Source organism: Mugil cephalus, chromosome 4 (assembly GCF_022458985.1).
Source record: "Mugil cephalus isolate CIBA_MC_2020 chromosome 4, CIBA_Mcephalus_1.1, whole genome shotgun sequence".
In the NCBI taxonomy this organism is placed as follows: Eukaryota; Metazoa; Chordata; class Actinopteri; order Mugiliformes; family Mugilidae; genus Mugil; species Mugil cephalus.
In genome coordinates this window covers 28,000,224-28,025,493 of record NC_061773.1, presented here as the reverse complement: position 1 = coordinate 28,025,493, position 25,270 = coordinate 28,000,224, and the positions used below count along the sequence as shown (strand labels likewise).

Below are 25,270 nucleotides of genomic sequence, written 5' to 3'. Positions count from 1 at the left end.
AGTTTGAAGTACATTGAGAACCGATTCTTTAAAAGAACCGGTTCCAGCTGGTTCAGTTCATCGATATCATTCCCTATCGATTCCCCTCATAAATTCTTTTCGTGCCAAATCGGCAATGCACCTACAGCTGTTTCCAGAAACCCTTGATATTTATGTCTGAAACCTTCAATGCCCTCCAAAGTGTCGTCATTAACCCTTTTAGACCTAATCATCCGCCTGTGCATAAAAAAATCTTGTGGTATTTCATTTACCGTATCTCACCAATGGACAAAATTCCAAATATGGCTGAAAACTGGGGGAAAAAAGCTGCCATAACGGTAATTATGACGCACTGCTGCTGTTGGCTGCATGTTGGGAAGCGACGCAAGACCAAGGGAGACCCAGGAGCAGAGAGCTGTTTGGAGGAATTTGTTGGTATAAACTAAGTTAGTTATACCCTTGAGATGTCACCAAGGTCTTCCAGACAAGTGTTGAGCCACACTTTGAATTTTGTCAATAGCGCAAACCATTGTGAGTTACGGTAATTCAAATACATAGTGTTTTCGGTTTTAAGGGATTTTCCGAAAGCTGTTGGGATTGAGCCTACATAGGGAGTAGGGGTTAGGGACTGAACGGTTTCAGACACAGGGTAAATGTTATTTCCCAACGGCCATAAAACAGAAGAAGAATCATCATTACGTTGAAGCACGTCATCCACAAGTGTGACATGGAAGTGGGCCAAAGTGTGGCTTCACTTCACCAGAGGGGACTGTAACAGCGCAACGTGCAATTTAAACAGCGCAGTAATTTCAAGCAACGCCACCAACATGTTGAAGCATCTGTAGACGACTCACGGCATTAAATTCAGAGGGAGCCATATGCCAGATTTAACTTGTGATCAGATTGCCCAGGATGGATGTTCACGCAAGGTCTGAAAGAGGCTTCACTAACAGCCTGTCCTGAAAAACCCACATGCATGCATGTCAGTCAGCTGAGCATGAGGACTAGAGCAGATTTCCTAAAATGACGACTTATCGTTTAAAAAAGCATTTTTCCTGTCATATTAGAGGAATAAAATGAGTTAGGTTGTCGTGCCCTCTGCAAACAAATCGAAGAAAGGTTCTTGGAGTTTTTAGGCAAAATAGGTGGAAACAAAGAGCCCAGAGGAGAAACAGGGACATGAACCCGTGTTCAGGTCAAATTCCTTTTTATCATGCGTGCATCGAGTGCATCGAGCGGGCATTTGACAGTTTGTCAGGACGGCCCTATTATTCCGCGCTGGTTTCCAAACCAGTAGCTGGAAAGAAAAAAAAAAAAAAAAAAAACTTGCTGCAGCTTGTTCCAAAAAATCTGGCATGTATAGGAAAATCAAGCAATAGAGGAAAGTACATCCAGTCATCGTCCAGAGCGCATTTCTAAATGCATCAGAAGCTACAAAATGAACATAGAAAAGATAAAAAACATAAGACAGCTCATCTGAACAGGCACTGGACACACACATCCGTTTGAGTTAAGACCTGGAAAGAAAAGAAAAAAATGGTTAGCTTTAAAATACAGTGCATCTTTATCCTGTTTATATCCTAAAGATCAGTGGTTCCCAACCTTGGGTCCACGCCGCCAGAGATCACAGGGGATGCTCCAAAACTCGTTTGATCAGAGCTCACCATCAGTTTTCATCTAGTCCAGTATTACGTGTCTCCCTACATGAACAATAGGACTTAAAGTGTCCTGACACCAGCGGACTTTGATTGCAATTAAAAGAAAGATCAACATTTAGAAAAAAAAAAAAAAAACCTCGTTGATGTTCATCTACCAATGGATGAAAGTGACCTGGATTTTCCTCTCCAACATATTAACATCACTAGCCAATCAGAAGTACGGTGGGGGTGGGTCTTGGAAAACTTGGTTGAGATCCAGCTGCAGCTGATGCTGCGTTCAAGACAACTTGGAAAAAAATTAAATCTGAAATTACCGCTTCCAAAATAAAAAAAATAGCTGCAGATATTTAAATGTTCAGCAAATACCAAACTTATTTTTGCTCCTCCAAGTTGACCTGTAAATTGTAACGTGAACAAAGTCTGAAATTTCCGAGTTGGGATATGGAATTTCCACGTCATCTAAGCTGGAGTTTTTTCATTTAAATCACTGTTGTCAGAAAGATGGAGAGTAAATTTATGAAGCAAGGAGAATGTGTCCTAACTATGGCTGAACTTGAAACTGAATTAAATGACTAAAGTGCTAATCGAATAATAATAATTAGTTAATTAATTAGCTTGAAAAATTTAAGCCCTGAATGTGTTTCATGTATAGATGTGACTGCACAATACTCCAGAAGGTCTGATGGTGCATATGTTTGTGTATGGGGTGGGGTATCTTTTCCTAGATACAAGTAACGGGGGGGCTGGAAGGAAAAAAGGTTGGGAACCACTGCTATAGATAATGAATTATATTTCCCAAAATGTTGCACCACATGTTTCTATTCTTCTTTTTGTGTATGGAACAGTATTCTGGAGGCCTTGTTCAAGCTACATTAAAGCTGAGAAACAGTATCAGTCATACAGGGGATCAGTTGCATAGCGTGGCCCCATCCCGGTGCTTCTAATTCCAGCTCTGATCAATTGCATGCCGGGGAGCGTTTGAGACTCACTGGACATCTTTGGTATGCGGATGGGACCACTGCTGGTGCCGTCGCCCCCTTCGGTCAGAGCTTTGATCTCAATGAGGTAGTCTTCTCCAGGAGGCATCTGCAGCCCCACGCTGGTCTTGTTGGTCTCCAGCACCGTGGTCCTGCCGTTCCAATTCTGCCGGTAAACAACCTGAAGGACAGCACGCATCCCCGCCTTGAAAATCTAATTCTTCTGTGAGAAATTAAACCTTTACAACCATCTGTGCGCAAAAAACAAATCAAAATCCAAACGCTGGTTATACGGCGGCAATAAATTGAAAATGACATGCGAGGGGTCAATCTGGAAGAAGGCCACTTCAGAAACAAGACCGCCCACATTCTCTTTACAAGTTTAGTTTATGTAATTTCATCTTGATGGAAATTCAACAAAACATGTGTTAATTTCTAACTTCAGAAAGCCAAATTGCAAGTGTGAATTAAAAAAAAAAGATGAAAAACACGAAAGTGATGTTGCTTTTTTTAATTCACAGTGTTGCCTCTTCCGCATTATTAAAACGGTCGCGTCTGCAAGCAAACGCCGCACACTCTCTTACAACACAGCTCCACAAAAGATTTATCATTAAATGAGCAGGGCTGCATATCTCTGGAGGATATATATATATATAAATAAAATTTTATTTGTGGAAGGCATTATCAAAAACAGTCCACACAAAGTATGCAAAGTGGTGGATCAAATGTGATTCATTGTTGTGGTGCTGGTTAGGAGGGCTTGAATTCCCAATGTGTCATGACGCCTTTCGTTTTATCACCTGCTACAGATCTTTTAATTTTGAAAGGCCAGACAGAGCCGATCCATAACGTTACACTGGAGTGCTGAGGTCTATCTTTCCGCCGCAGCGAGAAGGCCATAAATTAGGATGACAGCTGCTGGGGCTCTATTTGTTGCCACGGTTCTGGACTCGGTGCGATCGCTCTGACAAACTCACCTTGTACCCCGTCACCTGGGACTCATTCTCCATCGCCTTGACGTGTTCCCAGTTTAGAAAGATCTTAGAGTTGGTGAGGTTCCACTCGATGTTCCCGGGGGGCCGACTAGGCGCTGAAACACATGCGATTACACAAAGGACACAAATGAGCGTAATAAAGCGATTGGAATCACTGGTGATCGTCTTCTTCTGAACTTCAAACTCCACAGCTTTGCTTTGATTTAATGATGTGGTGTCGGCGTTTTCATGTGAGACACTCTTTAACCTTGAAGAACACACGGGAGGAAACCGGAGGTCGAGGCAAACAGAGAACGTTCCGCTCTTTCATTTATGTGTGTGAAAGTCCACTAATAAGGATGAAATGAAAGGTCCAGCACGGAAGTCTGCACTGCATCTAAAACAGCACCAGAGGGGTTCTCACCGAACAACATTCAACGATGGGACACATCAACATACGATGGAATACAACACACAATAAAACACACAATACAATACATGATAAAACAATGCAAACAATGCAAAAGACAATAATTTCTTATAAAGATGACAAAAATAGTGTGACTACTACCGCTAATAAACTACTACTATTACTACTACTACTACTACTACCACTACTATTATTACTACTACAACCACCACTACCTCTACTATCAGGTTAGACTAACACTACTACTACCACTACTACTACTATTGTTATTGTCACTGCCTCTACTACTACTACAACCACTGACACTACTACTGTTACTACTACAATCACCACTACCTCTACTATCAGGTTAGACTAACACTACTACTACCACTACTACTGCTACTACCATCACCACTAATAGCACTACCTCTACGGCCACTACTACTATTACCACTACCTCTATTACTACTACTACTACTACCACTGCCTCGGGAGGTACAGCAGGTTTTCCATGAACCAGAAGTTTGATTGCCAGAAAAAAACAAAACAGAAAAAAACTGAAAGAACTAATGACTGAAGGAAAATGGAAAAATCAAGCAGAAAAACTCCAGGTCCAGGCCCTGAAAAGGGTTTGAAAAAGGAAACGGCCTTTAATTTAAAGGGCTGGAGTCATTAAAAAAACACGAGTATATCCAAGCAGCTTGTTCTTTTTGCGTGGAATAAATAGTTAATAACAACAGTGTAATCAGAGGTGTCACTGTACACGGTGAATCACGTGCTGCAGACTACACCAAAGTGCTTTCACCATTTTTTTGTTTTTAAAAGAAGTGAATGAAACACGTCCTTGTGTGTTTTATAGTGGAAGTGATTTTTGTTTAAAGATACATTTAATTTGAAGAGAAAAGGCTTCAGCCATCCCAGTTAGATGAGTAAAGTGGATGCCTTTAAGAGTTCCTCTCTGGCTGCAGAGCATGAATGAAACGGGTAATGAAAGGGAAACAGGCTCTGAAGTAAGAGGATAGAAAATGCTCTAATTTGTTTTTTTTTTTTTTTTATTATTTTGTCTTCCTAAAATCTTTTTAATGTTTTTTTGAATGGAAGGAAGACTGTATGTTATCTGCTGCGTATGAACAGGATGATTAAGTACAGCAGACAAAAGCTGTTACCGTGACGCAGACGCTTTAATATTGTTTTAGGACAGACTTGAAAAATGACGGACCCACTCGGTAATGATTCCATCTCAAAGGCTGTGTTGGTTGTTTTCACCATCGTAGGAAACTTCAATTGTGTGAAACGTACAGAGCTGCCGAGTTTTCTACTCTTTAACCAGACGACAGTAGTGTAGCAATTTAATGGAGTCGCACCAAACAAGTGGCCTTCATGCTATAAAGATGTACGGTAAAAGTGCAGATCTCATACGTAAGATACGTGGCTCAAATAAACCTTCAGCAGCAAAACACTGCAGGTTGCTAATTATTACTTGACATTTTATGTCAGTTTTTTTTGTTTTAGATGTGACAGTTTGGGGGTTTGTGTCAAACTGCACGTAGTTTGGTTTACAATATTAAAAACCTTAATTTAATAAACCATTTGTTCATGCTGAGGAGCTGAACTGAGCCCTGAAACGCCCTTTAGTGCAATGAAGTCCTTTGCAGAGTGAAACATAGAGCTGACCCCCCTTTGTTTTATGAAGGAAACTGAGGATACAAATGAGAACAATGCAACATTGATAAGTAATGAACACAAAAAATGGAAATCTATTGTAGCTAATCTCCCTATAGGCTGTTTTCACACCTATATTTTGTTCCAGTTCAAAGACTAATTGATATCGTTACGATGTTGTTACACACAAACACTACATTCATGTAAACCAGTTTGTGATAAACCATAATTTTTTGGGACTTCATGAAATAATTACACTGGAAATGTGTGTCAGAATGCGGCAGCGAGTACGTGTTTGTGGTTCTGTGGTTCATCTTCCAGTTTTCTGCACGTGAGCAACATGTTTAGTTTGATCAAGCATCGTGGCTACACTGAAACGCCATTAACGCACAGCGTACAGTGGGGGAAATAAGTATTTGATCCCCTGCTGAATTTGTAAGTTTGCCCACTTCCATAGAAATGATCAGACTCTGGTTTTTATGGTTGTTTACTGGTTATGGGTATAGACAGAATATCAGTCGAAAATGCATAAAAAACACACAATCTAAAAGTTATAAATTGTTATGTATTTTATTAAGGGAAATAAGTATTTGATCCCCAAGCACAACACAAGTCAGTACTTTGTAGAGAAACCTTTGTTGGCAAGCACAGCGATGAGACGTTTCTTGTAGTTGGTCACCAGGTTTGCACACAGCGCAGGAGGGATTTTGGCCCATTCATCTTTACAGACAGTCTCTAAATCCTTCAAGTTTCTTGGCTGCCTCTTGGAAACTCGGAGCTTCAGCTCCCTCCACAGGTTTTCGATCGGGTTAAGGTCTGGAGACTGACTAGGCCACTCCATGACCTTAATATGCTTCTTCTTGAGCCACTCCTTTGTTGTCCTGGCAGTATGTTTTGGGTCATTGTCATGTTGGAAAACCCACCCACGAGGCATCTTCAGTGTTCTTGCTGAGGAAAGAAGGTTTTTGTCCAAGATGTTACAGTACATGGCTGCATTCATTGGCCCCATAATGCGGTGAAGTTGCCCTGTACCCTTTGCTGAAAAACAGCCCCAAAACATGATGTTTCCACCTCCATGCTTAACCGTGGGTATGGTGTTCTTTGGGTCATACTCACGTTTTTTCATCCTCCAAACACGGCGGGTCGAGTTAATGCCAAATAGCTCAACTTTGGTTTCGTCAGACCACAGCACTTTCTCCCAAGCCTTCTCTGAGTCATTTAGATGTTCACTGGCAAACTTAAGGCGGGCCTGTACATGTGCCTTCTTGAGCAGGGGGACCTTGCGGGCACTGCAAGAGTTCAATCCATAACGGCGCAGTGTGTTGCCAACTGTTTTCTTGGTGACGGAGGTCCCAACTGCTTCCAGATCATTAACAAGCTCCTGCCGTGTTGTTTTAGGCTGCTCCCTCACCTTTCTCATCATCATCCTCACTCCATGAGGCGAGATTTTGCGGGGAGCTCCAGACCGAGAACAGTTGATGGTCCTTTTATGGGTCTTCCACTTGCGAATAATGGCACCAATAGTTGTCACCTTCTCACCAAGCCTTTTGCTGATGGTTTTGTAACCTATACCAGCCTTGTGCAGGTCTACAATCTTGTCCCTGACATCTTTTGACAGGTCTTTGGTCTTGCCCATGGTGCTGTAGAAGTTGGAATGTAAGAAACTGATTCTTAGAGCAGGTGTGCTTTATATACATGACGAGTTAAGATCAGGAGTATTGGTAATTAGTTGACTGAGCATAGCTGTGTGCCACATGCGCACCAGCCAATCTGTAGGAGCCTGAATTCTAAGTGAATTGTTGGGGATCAAATACTTATTTCCCTTAATAAAATACATAACAATTTATAACTTTTAGATTGTGTGTTTTTTATGCATTTTCGATTGATATTCTGTCTATACCCATAACCAGTAAACAACCATAAAAACCAGAGTCTGATCATTTCTATGGAAGTGGGCAAACTTACAAATTCAGCAGGGGATCAAATACTTATTTCCCCCACTGTATATATGACGAGAAGACATCCTGCTCTGGGGATGAGCGGTTTAGAGTCAAGTTGACCTAGAACTGTGATGTCAGACCAGAACCTACGACAAAAACTCCACAGCTACAGCTACAATCAAAAATATATATCATGGTCATTTTACAAATTTCTGATGGTATCACAGTATATTACAGTGGTTTTTTTTTTCATGCATAATAATGTGTTTAAACATTTTCTACTGATTGAGAGAGGAATTGATGCAGTATATGGACTATTTTACTGTGATGATGAGTAAATATTGTAGAAATAAAGCTCTCGTCTCCGTTGTTGAAAGTGAAATAGGAAGTAAAAGCAAAAATTAAACTGGCAAAAAAGGCACAGCGCCGACTAATGTTTGGGTGGTGTTTTTTACAGAGACTGATGAGCGCACAGGTATAAATGGCTCGTAGTGGCGTAGGCTACATAAGCAGGTTACTGCATCTATGTCTCAGTACCCTAAATGAGCCTTGGTCCACCTTCTCTAACTAGGCTCAGCTCGGTTCACTCGTTCCGGTACAGACCTGTTTCTGTGTTCACATGAGCCGTAGGGATAAACCAGTTTAGGGACAACAACCTCGGTGTGATAACGCCCTTAAACAATCATCTAACAGCATACACCATCAAAGCTGGGCTTTTCTGTGACACTTTTGTCTTTCTTGTGTTACTATATAGTAATTAGCAGGAGTCAAAATCTACAAATGAATCTACACATGAATCCAAACTCTAAATCTAAAAACTGCTTCTTATTGTTAGTTTTCTATTGAGACAAATCACAGCTGTTATCGTTTAAGTGTCTTTGTAATGTGACCATTACCTCCTTACATTATACCTACATAATATCCTGTCAGTGTTAGCGATCCTCCTCTACACTGCCCAGTCTGTTACTGAGGTGGAAAATATTACATTTAAATAAATATTTACATTTTTAGTTTTTGTATGAGTCCAACTTTCACACTTAAAATCAGAATAAGCCTCAATAAATTTGTGAAATCATGGAATATAAACTCCATTTAAACCTATGGTGAGTGTAATAAAGCCAGTAGGGACGAGTGGACAGATCAGAGACCTGCATCTGGTCCAACTGTTTGATTCAAGGGTCTTTCCAGGTTTGTTTTAAGGCAACACAGAGAGAAAGGTGGTTAAAAGAAACCAAAATCCCATTGATGTGTCCTGTGTGTGGACTCACGCGGTTTCTTGGTGGTGATGTTAAAAGCGGGGCTGCGAGGTCCGAGTCCAGCGCTGTTCTGGGCCCTCACTGAGATCTGATAGGCCGTGCTGCCCTTCAAGCCGGAGAGGAGAGCTGTGCTGTTGATAACCCTCACCGTGTCGCCTTCGCTCTGCTGAGATCCTTCCTCCCAGAAGAGGACCTGAACAAACAGACCAGGGTCACCACAGAGCTGCAGGTATTGTGTGCCTTTGCCTTGTTCCCTTATTTATTTAACCCAGCGCACACCAGGAAATTCACTCCAGTGGTGAAATCGGGACGCGGAGGGTCGAGAGGGACGCGAGAATTCAAAGAAGATCGCTTCACGCCCCCGAGCACCGAGGATGAGTCATCGACGAATTCAAATAAAGAAAATGACAAACTTTGAAACACCACTTAGAATACCAACAAAACTGCAGGGGATGTACAGTGCAGCCCACCATCCCGGCGTCTAATTTGATTTCCTGGGCTGTTCAACGAGCTCCCGTTGACCCTCGGGCGATCCGATCCCATCCACGTTTCCAAAACCGCTACCACACGACACTGTGTCTGACAATCAGCAACACGGAAAGCAGCCGAGACAGCGAGGAGCGCAAGGATAACGAGCTTGTCAGAGTCTGGATTCGCAGGGAGATCGTTTATGACCCCCAACGAGAGACAGGGACACCAGACAGGGAAATGTCAAACAGATGGTTTGAGAGTAGGTACTTATTCAATTGGCTGCACGCAGGTTTTCGGGGCTCTTGCTCGGGAAAGGGGAGATTAGCGGCAGGGCCTGGAGTTGTTGATAACAGATGCACCTAGGGTGTTTTTTTTTTTTCTCTCTTCTGCCAGAGGTTTTATTATAGCAGCACTTGAGAAAACATCTCAAATACCTGAGCGCAAGTTTGCTTTTTCTTTCTTTTCTTTTTTTTTTTACGGCGCCTCTGCTAAGAATCTAAACACATGCTCAGAGAAAGAGAGGGATCTAAGGAGGCTTAAGGTGTCTTATGCTGACACTGAAGTGCATCACACCAGCAGTGCAGCATTTGTTTGTGTGTAGGAAACACTCAATGCCGCTGATTTTGCTTGTTAAATACAGTTCTAATGTAAATGCACCCGGAGAACAGGTTCTGTTTTCAAGGAAAAAGGGGAGGAAGATGTAACAGATGTGGTCAAGAGTTACACTTTTTTCCCTTCACTGCATTATTTTTGAAAACATTCTCACACTAAATTTAGTGCTACACAATACATACACAAAGTATATACAGTATATATATATATATTATTAATTTATGTGGATATAGATACTTACATACGCTGCCAAGAAAAGGAAAGAGAGAACAAACAACAACAACACACAGCTTAAAACCAGTCATTATCTTAGTTCCTTAAGTTGAAAAAGTAAAGGCTCAACAAAAAACTCTTCCTGATTAAATAAAAACATGGATTTAAATCAAACACTAAAACTGATTTGGTAAAAAGCTGAACTGAAGCCCAAAAAGGTTTTAATAATTCACAATAACAAAATAAACGCATAAATGTTCCTTGTTTGGTTTTACATTCAGGGCAAAATGGTGAATTATTTTGGAGTGAGGTTCAGTCTGTGGATACATTTAAAACTTGATTCTTTCATCTTATTACTTGTAAATGGAAAATAAAATATATTTTTAAGTATTAAGGCTAGATGTGTAATGCTTCATAGTTTTGGAGCCCGAGGTTTGGTTTGGTATTGTTTGATATTTCCCTGTGGCCTCACTAATGTAAAGAACAATAGCTCGATTATTTAACTTTTTATTTTGGTTTTCAGTGAAAATATGTTTCATTACAATAAAATATAAGATTATACATTATATAATTATATATTATAATGATACACATTCAGGTAGATATGTTGCTATCAAATAATAACAGAGGCAGTGAAGTTAAAAAGAGAAGAGAAAAGGAAAGTAATAAAATATAATATAATAAAATAATACCATTAAATAAGTCATTTAAAAGAGGGTGGAGAAGGATTAATAACTTCGTAATATGACTCCACCTCTTTCCAAATGAGTCTTTTTGAAGCCTCAGCCTGTAAGTCACATAGACATCCCACATCCTCTGAGTCCACAGATTCTATGTAGGTGGTTCAGGATTTAACTAATTAATTATAATACATTTCACTGGTGTCATTAGTGAAATCTGCAGTAAGTAGTTAGTAGCTTTCCTTGAGAAATGTCCAGATTAAACACCTCTTTAAGTGCACGGAAGATCTCCTCCAAAATCGTTTACAATGTAAAATAAAATTTAGAACATGACCAGAATATGTGGAGGTGATTACCTACATGTGCCCCACAGTTTCTCCAACATCTTCCATTAAATGCTGGATTCATTTTTTGCAGTTACCTGAGGTGTACGGAAATATCTAGTAATAACTTTCCATTTGAATTCTCTCTAGATGTTGGCCTTAGTTATTTGGGCTTTGTCAGAAATCTGTTGTTGTAGCTCAGTCTCCCATCTTTCCTTAATATGCACTATTTTGATTCATAATAGATTGATTTCTAATACTCACTCAGTGACATGAACAATGGAACTAATTAACCTTATTCACATTATGCAGTGTCTTCTCGTTGTGCACGACTAAATAAATGAATAAAATTCTATTCTCTAAAAAGAAATCCAGTTTGTAAATATGGGCAAGGAAATAACTCCAACTCAGAGTAAATGCAACTTCTATAATTAAATAAATGGTGGTATGCCATGACAGTATGGTGGTATGTGCTGGGTATCACAGTTTTTACGTACGGTTTGAACAGCACCCCTGACTAAGGCTTAATGTGCAAAGCAATGCATTGAAATGATGATGTAGTGTTTAGTATCCGACTGTTGGATCATGTGTTAAACATGTAAATCATTGCAAGAAACTCACAGCTGCAATATGCACTGATCTGGCATAACATTATGACCACTGTCCTAATATTGTGCAGAGAATGGATATTGACTTTCTGAAGGTTTCCTGTGGTGTCGGGAAACAGGATGTTGGGATGTTGGGTCCTATCATCCCAGTCAGTTTGGGATCTAGTGAATTTGGAGGCCAAGTCAACACCCAAGGAGTGTCATTGCTATGGGGTATGGGGTGGGGGTGGCCTGGTCTAGTTTAGGTGGGTGCTACATGTCTAAGTCACATTCACACTAATGAATACCAGTTCCAGAAGTTTCTCAGCTAAACATTAAGTGACATGGATTAACATGAATTGTCAGAAGATGGTCGATGTTATTTATTTGCCAGTGGTCATAATGTTGTGGCTGATCGGTGTAATTCAACTCCACATGGCTCAGGTGACATGACTGTCCTTGCTGAGTAATAGTCAGTCACAAAAGTTTGTAATTCCAACTGCAGAGGGGTTAGATTTTGTCATTGTTCCACTGTTTTTTTTTTTTTGTTGTTGTTTTTTTGTTTCTTTTTACAGCTTGTACTTGTACTCAGGTTGTGTGCTATTTTGCTCATGTAGCTGGTGGGATGAAGTGGAAGCCGACTTGAAGGTTGTTGTGATGATTATTATCCTCTCAGCCAGTCACACTGCTTCTCTCACACCTTCCAAACAGCTGTTTCAATCAGAGGCTTAAACCGAGACAGACTCTTCAAGAACAAAATTGTACGTCTGATAAGATTGTGCAGCATTTTAAAATTCCATTTCCTCATTTGGTGTTAGTGTGCTTTCCTTTTCCTTTTTGTTTATGGCGTGCAAACCTCATCCGGTTTGTCTCCAGCCTTGAATGTGTACCTGTCATCTTCCGATCAGATATGATGGAGGCAATTTTCCTGAAATTGAGGACACTGCTCGAAATGCCTTAGCGGTGTTTGTTTGAGGCTGACACCCTGCTGGGAGCGGCTGTCGAGAGATTTCTTGGTTCTTTGCGCCACGGCTGGCTGCTCGGCCTCAGAGGACGCATGAAAAGCGCCGTTACTGCTTCTACATATCGACCTGATTCTTCAACTTATTTCCTCATCGATTCTTTATAAATAAACGATGCGACGTGAAACCACAATCGAGTTTCACGGTGAAAGGTTCATTTAGGTTGAACATAAACTTTTTCCCACTAATGCAAACTTAGGATGCGTCAAAATAAATGAAAAGAAAAGATAAAATGCATACACTTAATGAAAATCTGAAAATATCATATTCCCCCTGATGCCTGAGGACATGAAAATATGTTCATTGAGCATGTGGCACAGAGTCGAGAAAGGAGGGTTGTTCATTTAGGTCTGGCAGTTTCTTCTGAAGCTGTTACTGATCAGAATTGTTTTTTGAAGGTGGTTATTTCAAAAGTAAATGTAAAAGGGTCATTAAGGCAGGAGTCAGGCTACCCACATACTACATGTGTTCTATATTAAACTCAGTCTAGTGCTATTAATAAATATACATTGTTGTCATCATTTTGCATTCAATATTAAGCTATTTAAATTATACACAAGGTATGTTGTATTTTTTTTATATATATATTTCAAATGTGCATCAGTAGTGTAGAATTAGAAAGATGAAGAAAATAAAACAAAAAGATCCATTTTGGCCTCAGTAATTAGCTTCTCTTCAGCTATTATTACATCTGGATTTCACCTGGGGACTGAATAGGCTCTTAGGAACCTGACAGAGTCAGTGTGTAATATGCAGCCTCATGATTGGTTCAGCAGCAATAGGGGCGGGGCCTACTGTAAGGAGGCTTAGATTGACAGGTTGCTAGTGTGGTGCTGTTGAGGCAGCTCCTGTATCACTGAAGTGTTGACTGAAAGATAATGTCTTCTGCATCTATTTACCACTTTACTAAAATATGTTGGATTCATGGTGATGTGTATTTAAAGAAATTTAAATTTATATATATAAAAACCTCCGCAGACCCCTAGGGGTCTTGGACCTCCTGTTGAAGACCTCTGTATCAATGATGATAAAGGATTATCTGGAAATATTTTGCCAGTAGCTCTGAATAAAGATTTATCTTTTCCCCACGACTACAAGGCTTTGATAAATTAACTTTACACAAAGCGCTGTGTTCTGGACACGACAGTATGAGTGGGCAACCCCCCCCCCCCCCCCCCTCCCCTCACCCCACCACCACCACCGCTCTCCCTCCAGGCTGAGGAACTCACTGTGGGAGGATTTGGTCATGCTGGGAGATTCAAGAGCAACCACAGACGAGGCATATTCCTGGTGCTCCTCCAGAGGACAGCACGTAGAAAAGTTTGCATTACAACTATTATCTGGGACTGGGGGAAAAGTAGGTCTTCCTAAAGTACCAACGTGCCTCCTTGTTGCTTGCAGTGAACACACTTGCTTCATGTCGCTAAACAACAGACCTGCAGACACCATTCAAAGAGCGAAGATGTGACACGATTCCACCTTGTTCCGTCCTCATTACCAAAGCACAATCTGGGGACTGGCTCGTGTCCACAGGGTTCAGCTGTGGAAATGCCACTGCAGTTTACAATCACGGAGTAGAGGAGGAGTCCTGGTGCAACACAACGAGTCCAGTACTCGCATAGCGTCGACACGAGTGCACAGTGAAACCTGCACGATAGCAGAGCAGCAGCTGCACCTTCAGTGCTGGGTGTGGCCCACATGTGTGTATAATACCGATGTACATGAAACAGAAGAAGTGCACAAAGGGCCCTCGTGTAGGAAACACAGAGTCGTGCCTTGGCCGCTGCTTTTAAAGTCCTATCAGACGGCCGACGCAATGATTCAGGCAGAACAACAACAAGGACGGACGTAAACCTGCAGATAGTTACCATCACTCAGTAAACCTGCAGACCTCTGTAGCTTTATGGCTCGCTGTTATAGATTTGTGGCGCCTTGTTTTACAGTTTCGGTACACTTTTATTATGTGGAAAAAACTTTGAGACACTCAGTTGCCACCTGTCTTAGATTTATTAGGTGTAATTCTGCCTTCATCACGGTTGTAAAGCAAGGAAGTGGGGACACCTTGTCCATAGTTATGCAGCCAATGCTAAATACAGATGTATGTAAGTGTTCCCCCTTTAAAGTGATTTTGCTGTCAATATTTGAGCAATTGATATTTATTCATCTATTTATTTATTTTTCTTGCTGTTGTTTTGACGTGGTTCAACCTCTTCTTTTCACACAGTTTTGCTCTTCTCCTATTTCTTTTCTACTTAACTGCATCTTAAAAAGCCCTGTGACATTCCTGTTCTGTTATCTTTCTGATCTATTCCTGATGCGTCTTAAACTTCCTGAATCGACAGCTCTAAATATTCTGTACAGGCAGGAGAGGGTGGCGAGAAACTTCGAAATGACAAGTGACCCTGGGAAGGATGAGGTCTGGGGGGTGAGTGAGGAGGTCAGGGAGGGAGTGTGAAGGGTTTGGGGGCCATGTTTTGATCATTCCTTTTTTTTTTGCCGAAAAACTGGGCCCATTCTGTTGTTTATGTACACCTGTCTGAATTATGATTTCCTGGGCACCATCATTCTCCCAGGACCTCAAATGGGAGCTGAACATCAGATCCCCCATCAAAAAAAGCACAGCAGAGGATGAACTTCCTGCAGCAGCAGAAAAAAGTTCAGCCTGTCAAAGGCAATGATCGAGCACTTCCACACTGGCATCATTGAGTCCATCCTCACCAGCTCCATCACCACCTGGTGCTGCAGCTTCTGCTTCTGCTAAGGACGAGAGCAGGCTGCAGCGTGTCATTCCCTCTGCAGAGGAGGTGATCGGCTGCAGTCTGAAGTCTCTCGACAAGCTGTACGCTTCCAGGACTCTGTGGTGTGCAGCTAAGATTGTGGCTGATCCCTGTCACCCTGGAGTATTTAACAGACTCCCCTCTGGCAGGAGGCCGCGATCCATCGAGTGCAGGACCACTCACACGGTCAACAGTTGCCCTCCCCATGAACACATCAAACCCAAACGTTCCTTTTGTTGTATGTACAGTGACTAGATTGTGCATTCAGTATATTTTAGTGTGTGTGGGTTTATTTTATTTCGGGGAAAACACAGTAAGAAGCCCAGTCCAACTGAAAACCGACCAGCAGGCTAGCAGTCAGCTAGCAACCACCAGCTAACTAGCCTAGCCTACGCAGCAGGCAGTAAGTGGCATATCATTGGGGTTTTTAAGTGGGCACGTCCCTTCACCCATGTTTTGTTAAGTTACACCAGCAATACCTCAGGAAGGCTAAATAGTGGGTCACCCTCCTCCATGCTGCTGCCACCGCACAACCACATGACTTTCAACCACTGAGAGATTAGCTTAGCCCTTTTTACTGCTATTCAACAAAATACACAGCTGTGTTGGTCGGGTGTCTGAGCTACCTCTCTACCCGGGAAGGGAAGGGGTGGGATGAGTACACAAACCCTGGTTCGGGTAGAGGATGAGGGACTAAACACAGTTTATCTTATTTTATGTTTTTTTTATGCAGTTAATTCCTTCTATGTACAAATACACTTGGCAATAAAGTCGTTTCTGATTCTTATTCTGACTGATTAACTCTCTGTCCATCGTCACCTACAACCCGTGGTTCCACACCAACTTTCTGCCACAAAGCATTTGTTATTGGGGGCGTTGGTCCAGCTTCAACGCTAAAAAAGAAATTCAAGTGCATTTGCTTGCGAACGTGTGAAACATTCATTGTATGGAACCTGGTGTCTACTGCACCTCAAGTAAATCCTGAACAAAGGGCCGCGTTGAAGACGCCCAGGAACGAACGCCTTCCAGCTGCAGAAGCTCACCACACCAAACTTCACCTGTCACCTTTTTCATTTTCTTTTAATTGAAATAAGATCTCTTATAACTCTACCTGCGTCCCTCGAGCCGGGTCGTAACACTGCAAGTGGAGTGAGATAAAAGGAAAGCTTTAAGGAACGCGGTCCGCTGGACGTTAGGGATATACCCATCTACAAAACACAACCGTCCGTGGCACACATGTGTCAGTGAAATATGACAAACTGCGGTCATCTGCAGAGTCTGGTTATAAATAGGCCTTGCTCAGACAAAGGTCAAACAATGGGTCCGTGATGGGATGCACCAGAACAGTAGTGGTCATTACGCTGATATGTCTGTCCACTGGAGTAACCCCACTTAACTACACAGTCAAAATCAGTAGAACAATTCTAGCTGGCACCAGGACATTTTATTAATGTGACAACTTCTTGGAAACACTTTCTCAAGGACACCCGAGCGAAATCAGACCCCTGGGGGAGGTGCTCCTGGAAGAAAGTCGAGGTAAGCAATGGATGGTGACGAAAGTCCTCCACATTCAAAGAGGGTCAGAAAGAGAAATGCATTTAGAAAATGCTTATATGTGTTTTCTATCATCAGTGGTTACTTTTAGAACTACAGCGTAACATCTAACTTTCACTCTCTCTCATTGTGTGACACTTGTAGCTGTATATTTTCCGGTTGCTACCTCACCATCACTTGAAACCCTGTCTTGTGTCATTGTTTTTACAGTTTACATGCTGGCACCGTTCCCGGCGACTGTGCAACGCACACGATCCATTAACTTTGTATTTGAGAGGCAATTTAAGTCCTAAATTAGATTAATTAGAATATGTGTCACTGAATCCCAGTAGAGCTCAGCAGGAAAAGTTTGTCATTGTGACAGTTTGATTAAATATCTTCAAACGTACGGCTGACACTTCTGCCAGATGAAGCCGCTCCTGTTCGTGTCAACACTGAACATTGTACAGTGAGAAAATTAAAGTTTAACAGACCTGAGTTGATGTGGTGGTTTTATTTAGATGTGAACTATATGGTTCATTAAAAGCTTTAGAGAGTCTTTATTGTGAATTAAGTGAATTTTGATATATATAAATATATAAAAATGTGGAACAAACAACAAGAACAAAAAAGGACATGCTAATGCACACTGTAAAAAGGATAAATTAAAATAATAGAACAAGTAAAATGATAAAATATCAATATAAAAAATAAATAAGAATAAATACATAAAAATATAAAATTGATAAAATATAAAAACATACTAAGATATAAGAACATTAAAAACAGAAATAAATAAATAAATATTAATTTATGCTGTATTTTTTGATGAAGTCAAACCTTAAGTTACTTCTTAAGTTATGTTCTTGAGGGCTGTCAGATAAGTTTGTGGATGTTGTTATGTCGTAATTACAGCCGACAGTAACTATTTCAGTTCCAACAATGAATAACAATAAAACAATAAAGTGAATATTTGTGATCACTCCTCATCATCCTTTTAACGCTACAGTATTTTATGGCTAACGTTACTTCTCAGTAAAGCTCTCAGCGTTAGCATCTTTTGTTTAGCTACATTCATCATAACTGAGATGAACTAAAACTAACAGAAACTGAGGCTAATCCACTTTTCCAAATCCATATGAGTTCGTATGAATCATTGTTGAGTCCAATCATCCTTAATTTGATCTGATAATCCACATTTTTCCCAGTCTCGCTGTATTTACTGACACATTTCACTGTGTTTTTGCCCCAGGGGGCAGTGACGTGAATGTATACCCTCTGTAAGGTATGAAACTACTGGCATACTCTGTGTCATGTAAAATATCTAGGGTTTAGAAAAGAGTGTTGTTGTTATCCAAGATTTTTACATCCAAATCCCAGGAGAGGGTTTTTTTGTAGGGGACGGCGCTTTCTCTTATTTATTCTTCTGTAACAGCAGCAGCCTTGGGTGCAAGACTCTTTTTGGAGGCTGGAACAGCTGCCGACTGATTCCTTCACTCCTCAGGTCAAACCGGTGAAAAACCAGTTGCTCCAGCACATGAAGAATTTTAATGTCAGAATACTTTAGCTTTGTCACCATCGGCGGTCGTATTAAAATGAGCGCCGGCTTATTGCACCGTCAGTCATTCTGGGATTAATGTCTCCTTCTTGTTTGAATATTTTCCCCACAGCGCTCTTATTTCAACTTTTCCTTTTTTCTTACCTCATATGCGACAATCTTTTCGCTGCTGGACATGGAGGGAACCGGTTCCCAGAACACCTCGACCTCAGAGGCGGACACGGCGCGGGCCCACACTCTGGACGGCGCCTCGGAGGGCTCTGGAAAGCACAGGCCACGGATCGCGTGCGGTTTGCATTTTGTGGAATTAACACGATCATTCGCACCGCAGCGTGCAAACGCTCTCACCTTCCTCGGCGGAAAACACTCTGACGACTTGGCTAAAGGGCCCCTCTCCCATGCTGTTGAAGACTCCCACCGTCACTTCAAACTGGGACAGGGGTGCGATGCTGTCGTTCCTGTAAATATATCTGGATGCGTCGGACGAAGCCAGAACCGTCTGGATCCAGGTGCTGCTGCCAAGTGGGCGGAAAGCGACAACGTAGCCAAAGTCCTCTCCGCTCTGCTGTTCCTCTGGAACCGGCTGAGATAGGGACAGAAAAGTTACGCCTTTGATCCAAAACAACTGTGAGCAGAAATTAAATGAGGTGCCTGCGAACGAGCGAAGCAGGAGCAGCGTTTTACGTCCAACAAAACTGTGGAGCGAATGCACCGATGCAGCACCTTTTCGCCGCTTTGAACCGCGTCCAAAAAATGTAAAGTTGTCCCCCTAATTCTAGATTTACACATTGCTCATTTTGATTTACACAACGGGGGGAGTCAGCAGGCAGCAAATCAGAAAAGCTCTTTAATTAAAAGCCGTTCTGCTGAAGCCAGACCGCTGCAGACCCACTGACTCTGCCAACATCCCATCCTCATCAAAAGAAGAATACTCCGTCACAATGAATGCCCACTCAGAAATGCCCATGATCCTCTTACCTCCCACATAATAACAAGTTCTCCTCGAGCTCCTCCACCACCGCTCACGTTAACTGGTGCGACCTTGGGAGCTACAGAGACACATAGAAAACATATTCATTCCTTGGCTTATTGTGTCGAATCAGGTGTAGACGGTTCTGTTAAGTCGCACAGCTTTGAATTGGCTCTCTGGCGTCAATCACAAAGGAACACAAAAGGGATTCGCAGTAGAATTAGGGTTGTTTTTTTTCCCCCAAGTTCACAGCGGCGTTACCACCCGTGTGCGAATCCGTTATTAGCCGAGCACCGTATGTCAGCCCCACGTGTGACGCGCGATGGGAAACTTGTTCCCTTGTGATGCGAACAGCGGGAGGGAATTAGTCAGCTAACCAGCTCAAAAAAGACACTTTCATGCTGTTGCCTCTTGGCATGCGCGCATAGGTCACCTTTTCTGTTGATGCAGCCATTAATTAACACGAACACATGTTCCGGAGCCACACGAATCACACGAGACGGAGCTCGGTATCGATTCTTTAAAGTTATTTAAAGTTATTTTGCATGCGGCTGGGTAATCAAAGCGCCGGCATGCGAGCGAACAGCAGATTAGAAAGGGAGCACGGGCAAAAAGTGAAACTAATCAAACGGTTAAATTACATTTTCCAAGTTAATTTGCTACGGGGAGAAACAACAAACAGAGAGGGTACCTGCTGCTTTGGTTTGAATCTGTTTTGACGGCGTGCTGGGTTCTCCGACACCAACACCGTTGATTGCCACCACCCTGAATTCGTAATCCACCCAGGGGGTCAACTCTTTCACTGTTGCATGCATCATCTGTCCAGGCACAGAATCAGGAACTAGGATTAAAGAATTTAGAATTGAGATGTGTTCTGTTTTTCTGTTTAAGGTTTTGCTAAAACACACAACAACATACACAGAATACGACAAACCAGTGAAATACGTCAAATGACACCTTCTGATACTGCAGCACTACCTGTGTGTCACTGCTCCAGCTAGTGCTGTACACTAACATCTGTGGCTCACAATGCAATTTTTATTTATTTTTTAAATGCAATTAAATACATTTTAATGAGAAAATTCTGTCAGAGGTCTTTTCATTTAATGCGACCCGGCTAGAAATCTTCCTGCAGCCGTCTGGTCACGCTGCAAATCAACGTTTTTTCACACTCAACTGAACTCTGGAACAAAACCCAAGGTCGAGGTCATAGACGAAAAAAAAAAAATGAATACAAAAGTAAGAAATGCTGCCAACTAGACTGGAGCTCAAGGAATATCAATGCAAGGCTGATGAAAGTTTTTCAACTATGCCCTTTTTTCATGTATTTCATAAACGTCCATTTAAACGGGGTGACTACTCGAAGCAAACAAATGCTCTGTCGCGTTGACGGGAGCTACAAGAGCCAGGGTTGTGTATTGAATCTAAAAATTTACCAGAGCAGGATGTGACATACTGGTGAATATTGAAGTTTTTAAAACTTCATCTTTTATTCTCGACTAAATATTTTATTAATATTATTATTTTTGTTGTAAATCTATCTCTTATTAAGTGCAGTAATAAATGGCTGGATTACCCGAAGTGTGCATGTCCATATTTCATTGTTTTTAAATGTCCCTGCAAAAGTTTTTGAACACCCAATGCATTTGTGAAATATTGCATTAAGAATCACTCTGTAATTTCTTTTAGTACAGGCACAAACAAAACACTAAACAAATCCTGAAACAGACATTAAAAACTTAAAATTGATTGGTTCCATTAAAATACATAAGAAATTTTGAGTATTGGGTCATTTTGGTTCAAGTGATCCACTAATGAAGGCCGCGTTTTTTATTGAAAAACGGTTGCTGTGCTTCGTGTCCATATAAAGACAGTGCATTTGAAAGTTCTTCAGAGACAAAAATGCCTAAAACAAGGAAACTAATGCAGGAAACACGTCTGACGATACAGATTCTCAGCCAGGTACAGCTGCCATCAGATCACCAGGAAATGCACATGCAGCCCTTCAGCTGTTGGATGCAGAAATACAGACGAACCTACAGCTTGGAAGACAAACCAAGATCTGGGCGTCCAAGGGTTTCTTCAGCAAGAAATGACCTCATCCTGATCCACATGTGCAGGGAAAACCACCCAATGACATCACAGCTCCAACAGCAGTCATAAAACCAAACTGGTGTCCAGTGTTCCACCCACACTGTACATAATGGACTTCTAGATCATGGCTTAAGGTCCTAGAAGGCTTTCAAGAAACCTCTGATCAATGAGAGACAGAGTTCAGCCCCAAGAACACAAGAACTGGACAGTCAGGAACTGGAAAAAGGTTCTGTGGTCAGATGAGTTCAGTTTCCAGCTTTATCTTCCTCCTGCTAATGTGAAGCCACACAGAAGACCAGGCCAAGCATTATCTCCAGCATATACAGTAGCTACTGTCCAACATGGTGGAGGCTGGTGGTGGTCATCTCACTGTCTGTAATGGCCCATTGAATTCTATTGAGCCATTCTCCAAACCCACATGTCCCCTTTCTGCACGTGCTCTGTTCCGTCCAGGTCCAAACTGGATGTTTCAACAAGATAATGCCTCTTGCCACACATCCAGGGCTAATAGAACTTGGCTGCAGGAGCACAGGATCCAGGTCTAAGAGGGGTCAACTCAATCCCTGAACATGAGCCCCATTGAAAATCTGTGGTGGATTATCAAAAGGTCTGTTTCAAAGAGCAAACCACAGAATTTAGGAGAATTAAAAGTAGACATTCAAGAAAAATGGGACAAGATTAGCCCTCAACATAGTGTGAAAGGCCAGGTTTATTTATTATTCTGTGATATTTGTTGAATTTGATGCCGACAATGTTTACAAATGACATATTGAAACTGTCAAGTTTAGTTTAGTTTAGTTTTTAAACAATCTAATGCAGTCACACCATTTGAAACGCAAATATTTGACGATGATATTTGAGATTGTGTGAAATTTTAAGGGTGCCCGAAAACTTTTTTCTACCATGTAATGACATGAACATCAGCAGTAGAGTTGGATTTTATATATACATTTTATTTTATACATATATATCTATATGCTGTTTTTCTCTATACAATAACAATAAAACTTCTTATTCTATTCTCATTCTTGTCAGTTGCTAATGCCATTGCGACGGTGAACAGTGAACAGCTCCATTCGTGAAAGGATGGAAGGACTGACAGTCATTAATTGAAAACAGTGTCTGACGGTGGTGCTGTTGTTACCTGTCCTCACAGTCTGCCAGCCTATAGAGAAGGGGGTCCGGGCCTGCACTATGTACATGGTAACAGGACTGTGGTTGTCAGGTCCAGAGCCCCAGGACAGATGCACGGTGGTGTCAGTAATGTCAGTCACCGTCAGGCCCTCCGGGGCCCCGGGAGGTCCTACAAAAACAAACAAACAACAAAGAAGAAGAAAAAGGCACCTGCATCAGCATCCTTAAACAGCAGCAGCAGCAGCCATGACAGATCAGATCACTTCAGGTTAGCTTGTTGCATGGCAGAGTGAGTTTCCACGGCAGGTGTTGAGTGAGTCATAACTTAGGTGAAAATTCCAGCTCAGGAAATATAATGGGCTCAGCTGGGAACTGATCAATACCGAACACTCAGGTTAGACCATCTATCCTGGCAGTTTATTTATGCACAAGGCTGGGACTTTAACTTTAGGCTTGTACTGTCATAACAGAATAATTAATTACTGCCCTGGTTGTGTTCTGTGTCAGCTCAGAGAGAAAGTAGTAATGAGATGTAGCATATTGGGTGAATTAAACCTGTTTATGTCTCTCTTCAAAACCACATTTACATCACTGATGGGTCCTATTATTTAGTATTGTGATGCCATTGGATGGTAGATTGTGTAAATAGGTCTAGTTACCTGACCATGAAATCATACGACCTGCAGATATTAAGGTTCCGTTGGATGTATTGATAAAATAATAATCATTTAATTTTCCTCTGCACATTGCATTTCATATTGAAGAACTTTACTTTTCACCTCTTTGATGGTGAAAATACGACGAGACGTGACCGTTTTTGTTCACTCACACGTTTTTAATGTTGTTACCAGTGTAATCTATGTGCCAGTTTTCATATTTTACATCAATATCTGGTGTTACTACTCTTTGCCTTCAAACCAGCATCAATCCTTATAGGTTCACTTGCACAAAGTCTGGGATTTTGTAGGATCGTAGACGGAGTGGTTGGCCAAGGAAACTTAGAACTGTCTGAAACCAGTGGGACCCAGGTTCACCCATCTACTGTTCGGACAAGTCTGGATAGAAGTGATCTTCATGGAGCTGCAGCCAAAAATCCATCCCTCTCACATGGAAACAAGGCCAAGAAACTCAAGTATGCAGAAAAACATAGGAACTGGGGTTAAGTGAGTGAACATTTGAAACATTTGTCTGTAGCAGAAGGCAGTTTGTTCACTGAAGGGCTGGAGAGAGCTACAATAATGAGTGTCTGCAGACAACAGTGAAGCACGGTGGAGGCTCCTTGCAAGTTTGAGGCTGCATTTCCCCAAATGGACTTGGAGATCTGGTCAGAATTAATGGTGTCCTCAATGCTGAGACATACAGGCAGATACTTATCCATCATTAGTACCATCAGGGAGGAGGATGATTGGCCCCGAATTTATTCTGCAGCAGAACTAAGAGCTCAAAAATCCAGCCAAGGTCATTAAGAACTATCTTCAGCTATTAACACTTCCATGTTTTGAAACCACACCTGCCTAAAACTCTTGCACAGTGCTGTTCATGTAGCCCCTCACAGCTCTTTAAACCAGGACTTAGATTCATGCATTTATTTGGAAAAATAATAAGTAACCCAGAATGAATTTACAAACTCTCCGGTCTCCAATAGGGAAGATTGGCACATCTCAGTCTCTGTATTCTCACTGAGTTTCATAATGGATATATTGTCACAGAATGAGTATGAGTTTTACTTTTTAGACTTATAAAGTAGTATCAAGTTCAGTTTTAATTTTTCATGTTCTTGGGTTGAGATTTATTTCTTCTTGCATCCCAGAGGCCTTTCCATCCTGCGTGTTTGGTTTTAAAGTGATCCACCTGAAACCGTATATATCTCAGCGTAGAATGATAAATTATTATCAAAGTTTCTTTCTTCTCCAACTTGTGGCAAGCAATATTACATGAGCCTCTAAAGAATGATCATCCTTCTGCACATACTATGGATGTGAGTGTCTCAGTGATTACCTGTATGGGGGTCGATGGAGCTCTTTTGGCTCATGTGTTTTTCCATTACGGTTAATCTCTCATGTATTTTTTATTGTGCACAAATTAGTGTGTTTAATTCAACCCTACGTACACATTTCTGTTCTGTAGGAAGTTCTTTTTCTAGAGCCTGGTTACCCACACCGGCAGAATGAAAGGAGAGGATGATAATAAGAGACAACATGGATGACCGGGGATTTGGAAAATCAAGTAAAGACCCCAAATTGGGATTTCACAGAAATTTGGGAAAGCAGCAGCCTGGGTTCAAACAGGCGGGCCAAGACTTGGATAACTGACACGAGATTTCCTGCTAAGCCTTGTAAATCTGCTAAAGTAGCACTGCGCCCTCAGCGGGACTACCTAGTGCTGGAAGAAGATCACTGAGCATCAACAATGCTTGGTTTCAGATTATGCATATAAAC

General features: G+C 41.5%; 1 protein-coding gene across 2 annotated transcripts in view; it reads right to left on the bottom strand.

Moving 5' to 3' along the window:
- Window positions 1-587: 587 nt before the first annotated feature.
- The window catches only part of LOC125006166 (contactin-4), a 129,788-nt gene continuing 105,105 nt past the window's right edge, over window positions 588-25,270 (bottom strand). For both annotated transcript variants that reach the window (XM_047581942.1, XM_047581943.1), the window contains 9 exons: window positions 22,843-23,001; window positions 20,296-20,445; window positions 19,613-19,683; window positions 18,983-19,217; window positions 18,779-18,894; window positions 8,871-9,051; window positions 3,592-3,704; window positions 2,627-2,795; window positions 588-1,496 (listed from right to left, as the gene is read on the bottom strand). In XM_047581942.1, the coding sequence (XP_047437898.1) occupies window positions 1,411-1,496; window positions 2,627-2,795; window positions 3,592-3,704; window positions 8,871-9,051; window positions 18,779-18,894; window positions 18,983-19,217; window positions 19,613-19,683; window positions 20,296-20,445; window positions 22,843-23,001 (1,280 nt within the window). In that variant the 3' untranslated portion in view covers window positions 588-1,410. The remainder of the gene's footprint in view (window positions 1,497-2,626; window positions 2,796-3,591; window positions 3,705-8,870; window positions 9,052-18,778; window positions 18,895-18,982; window positions 19,218-19,612; window positions 19,684-20,295; window positions 20,446-22,842; window positions 23,002-25,270) is intronic.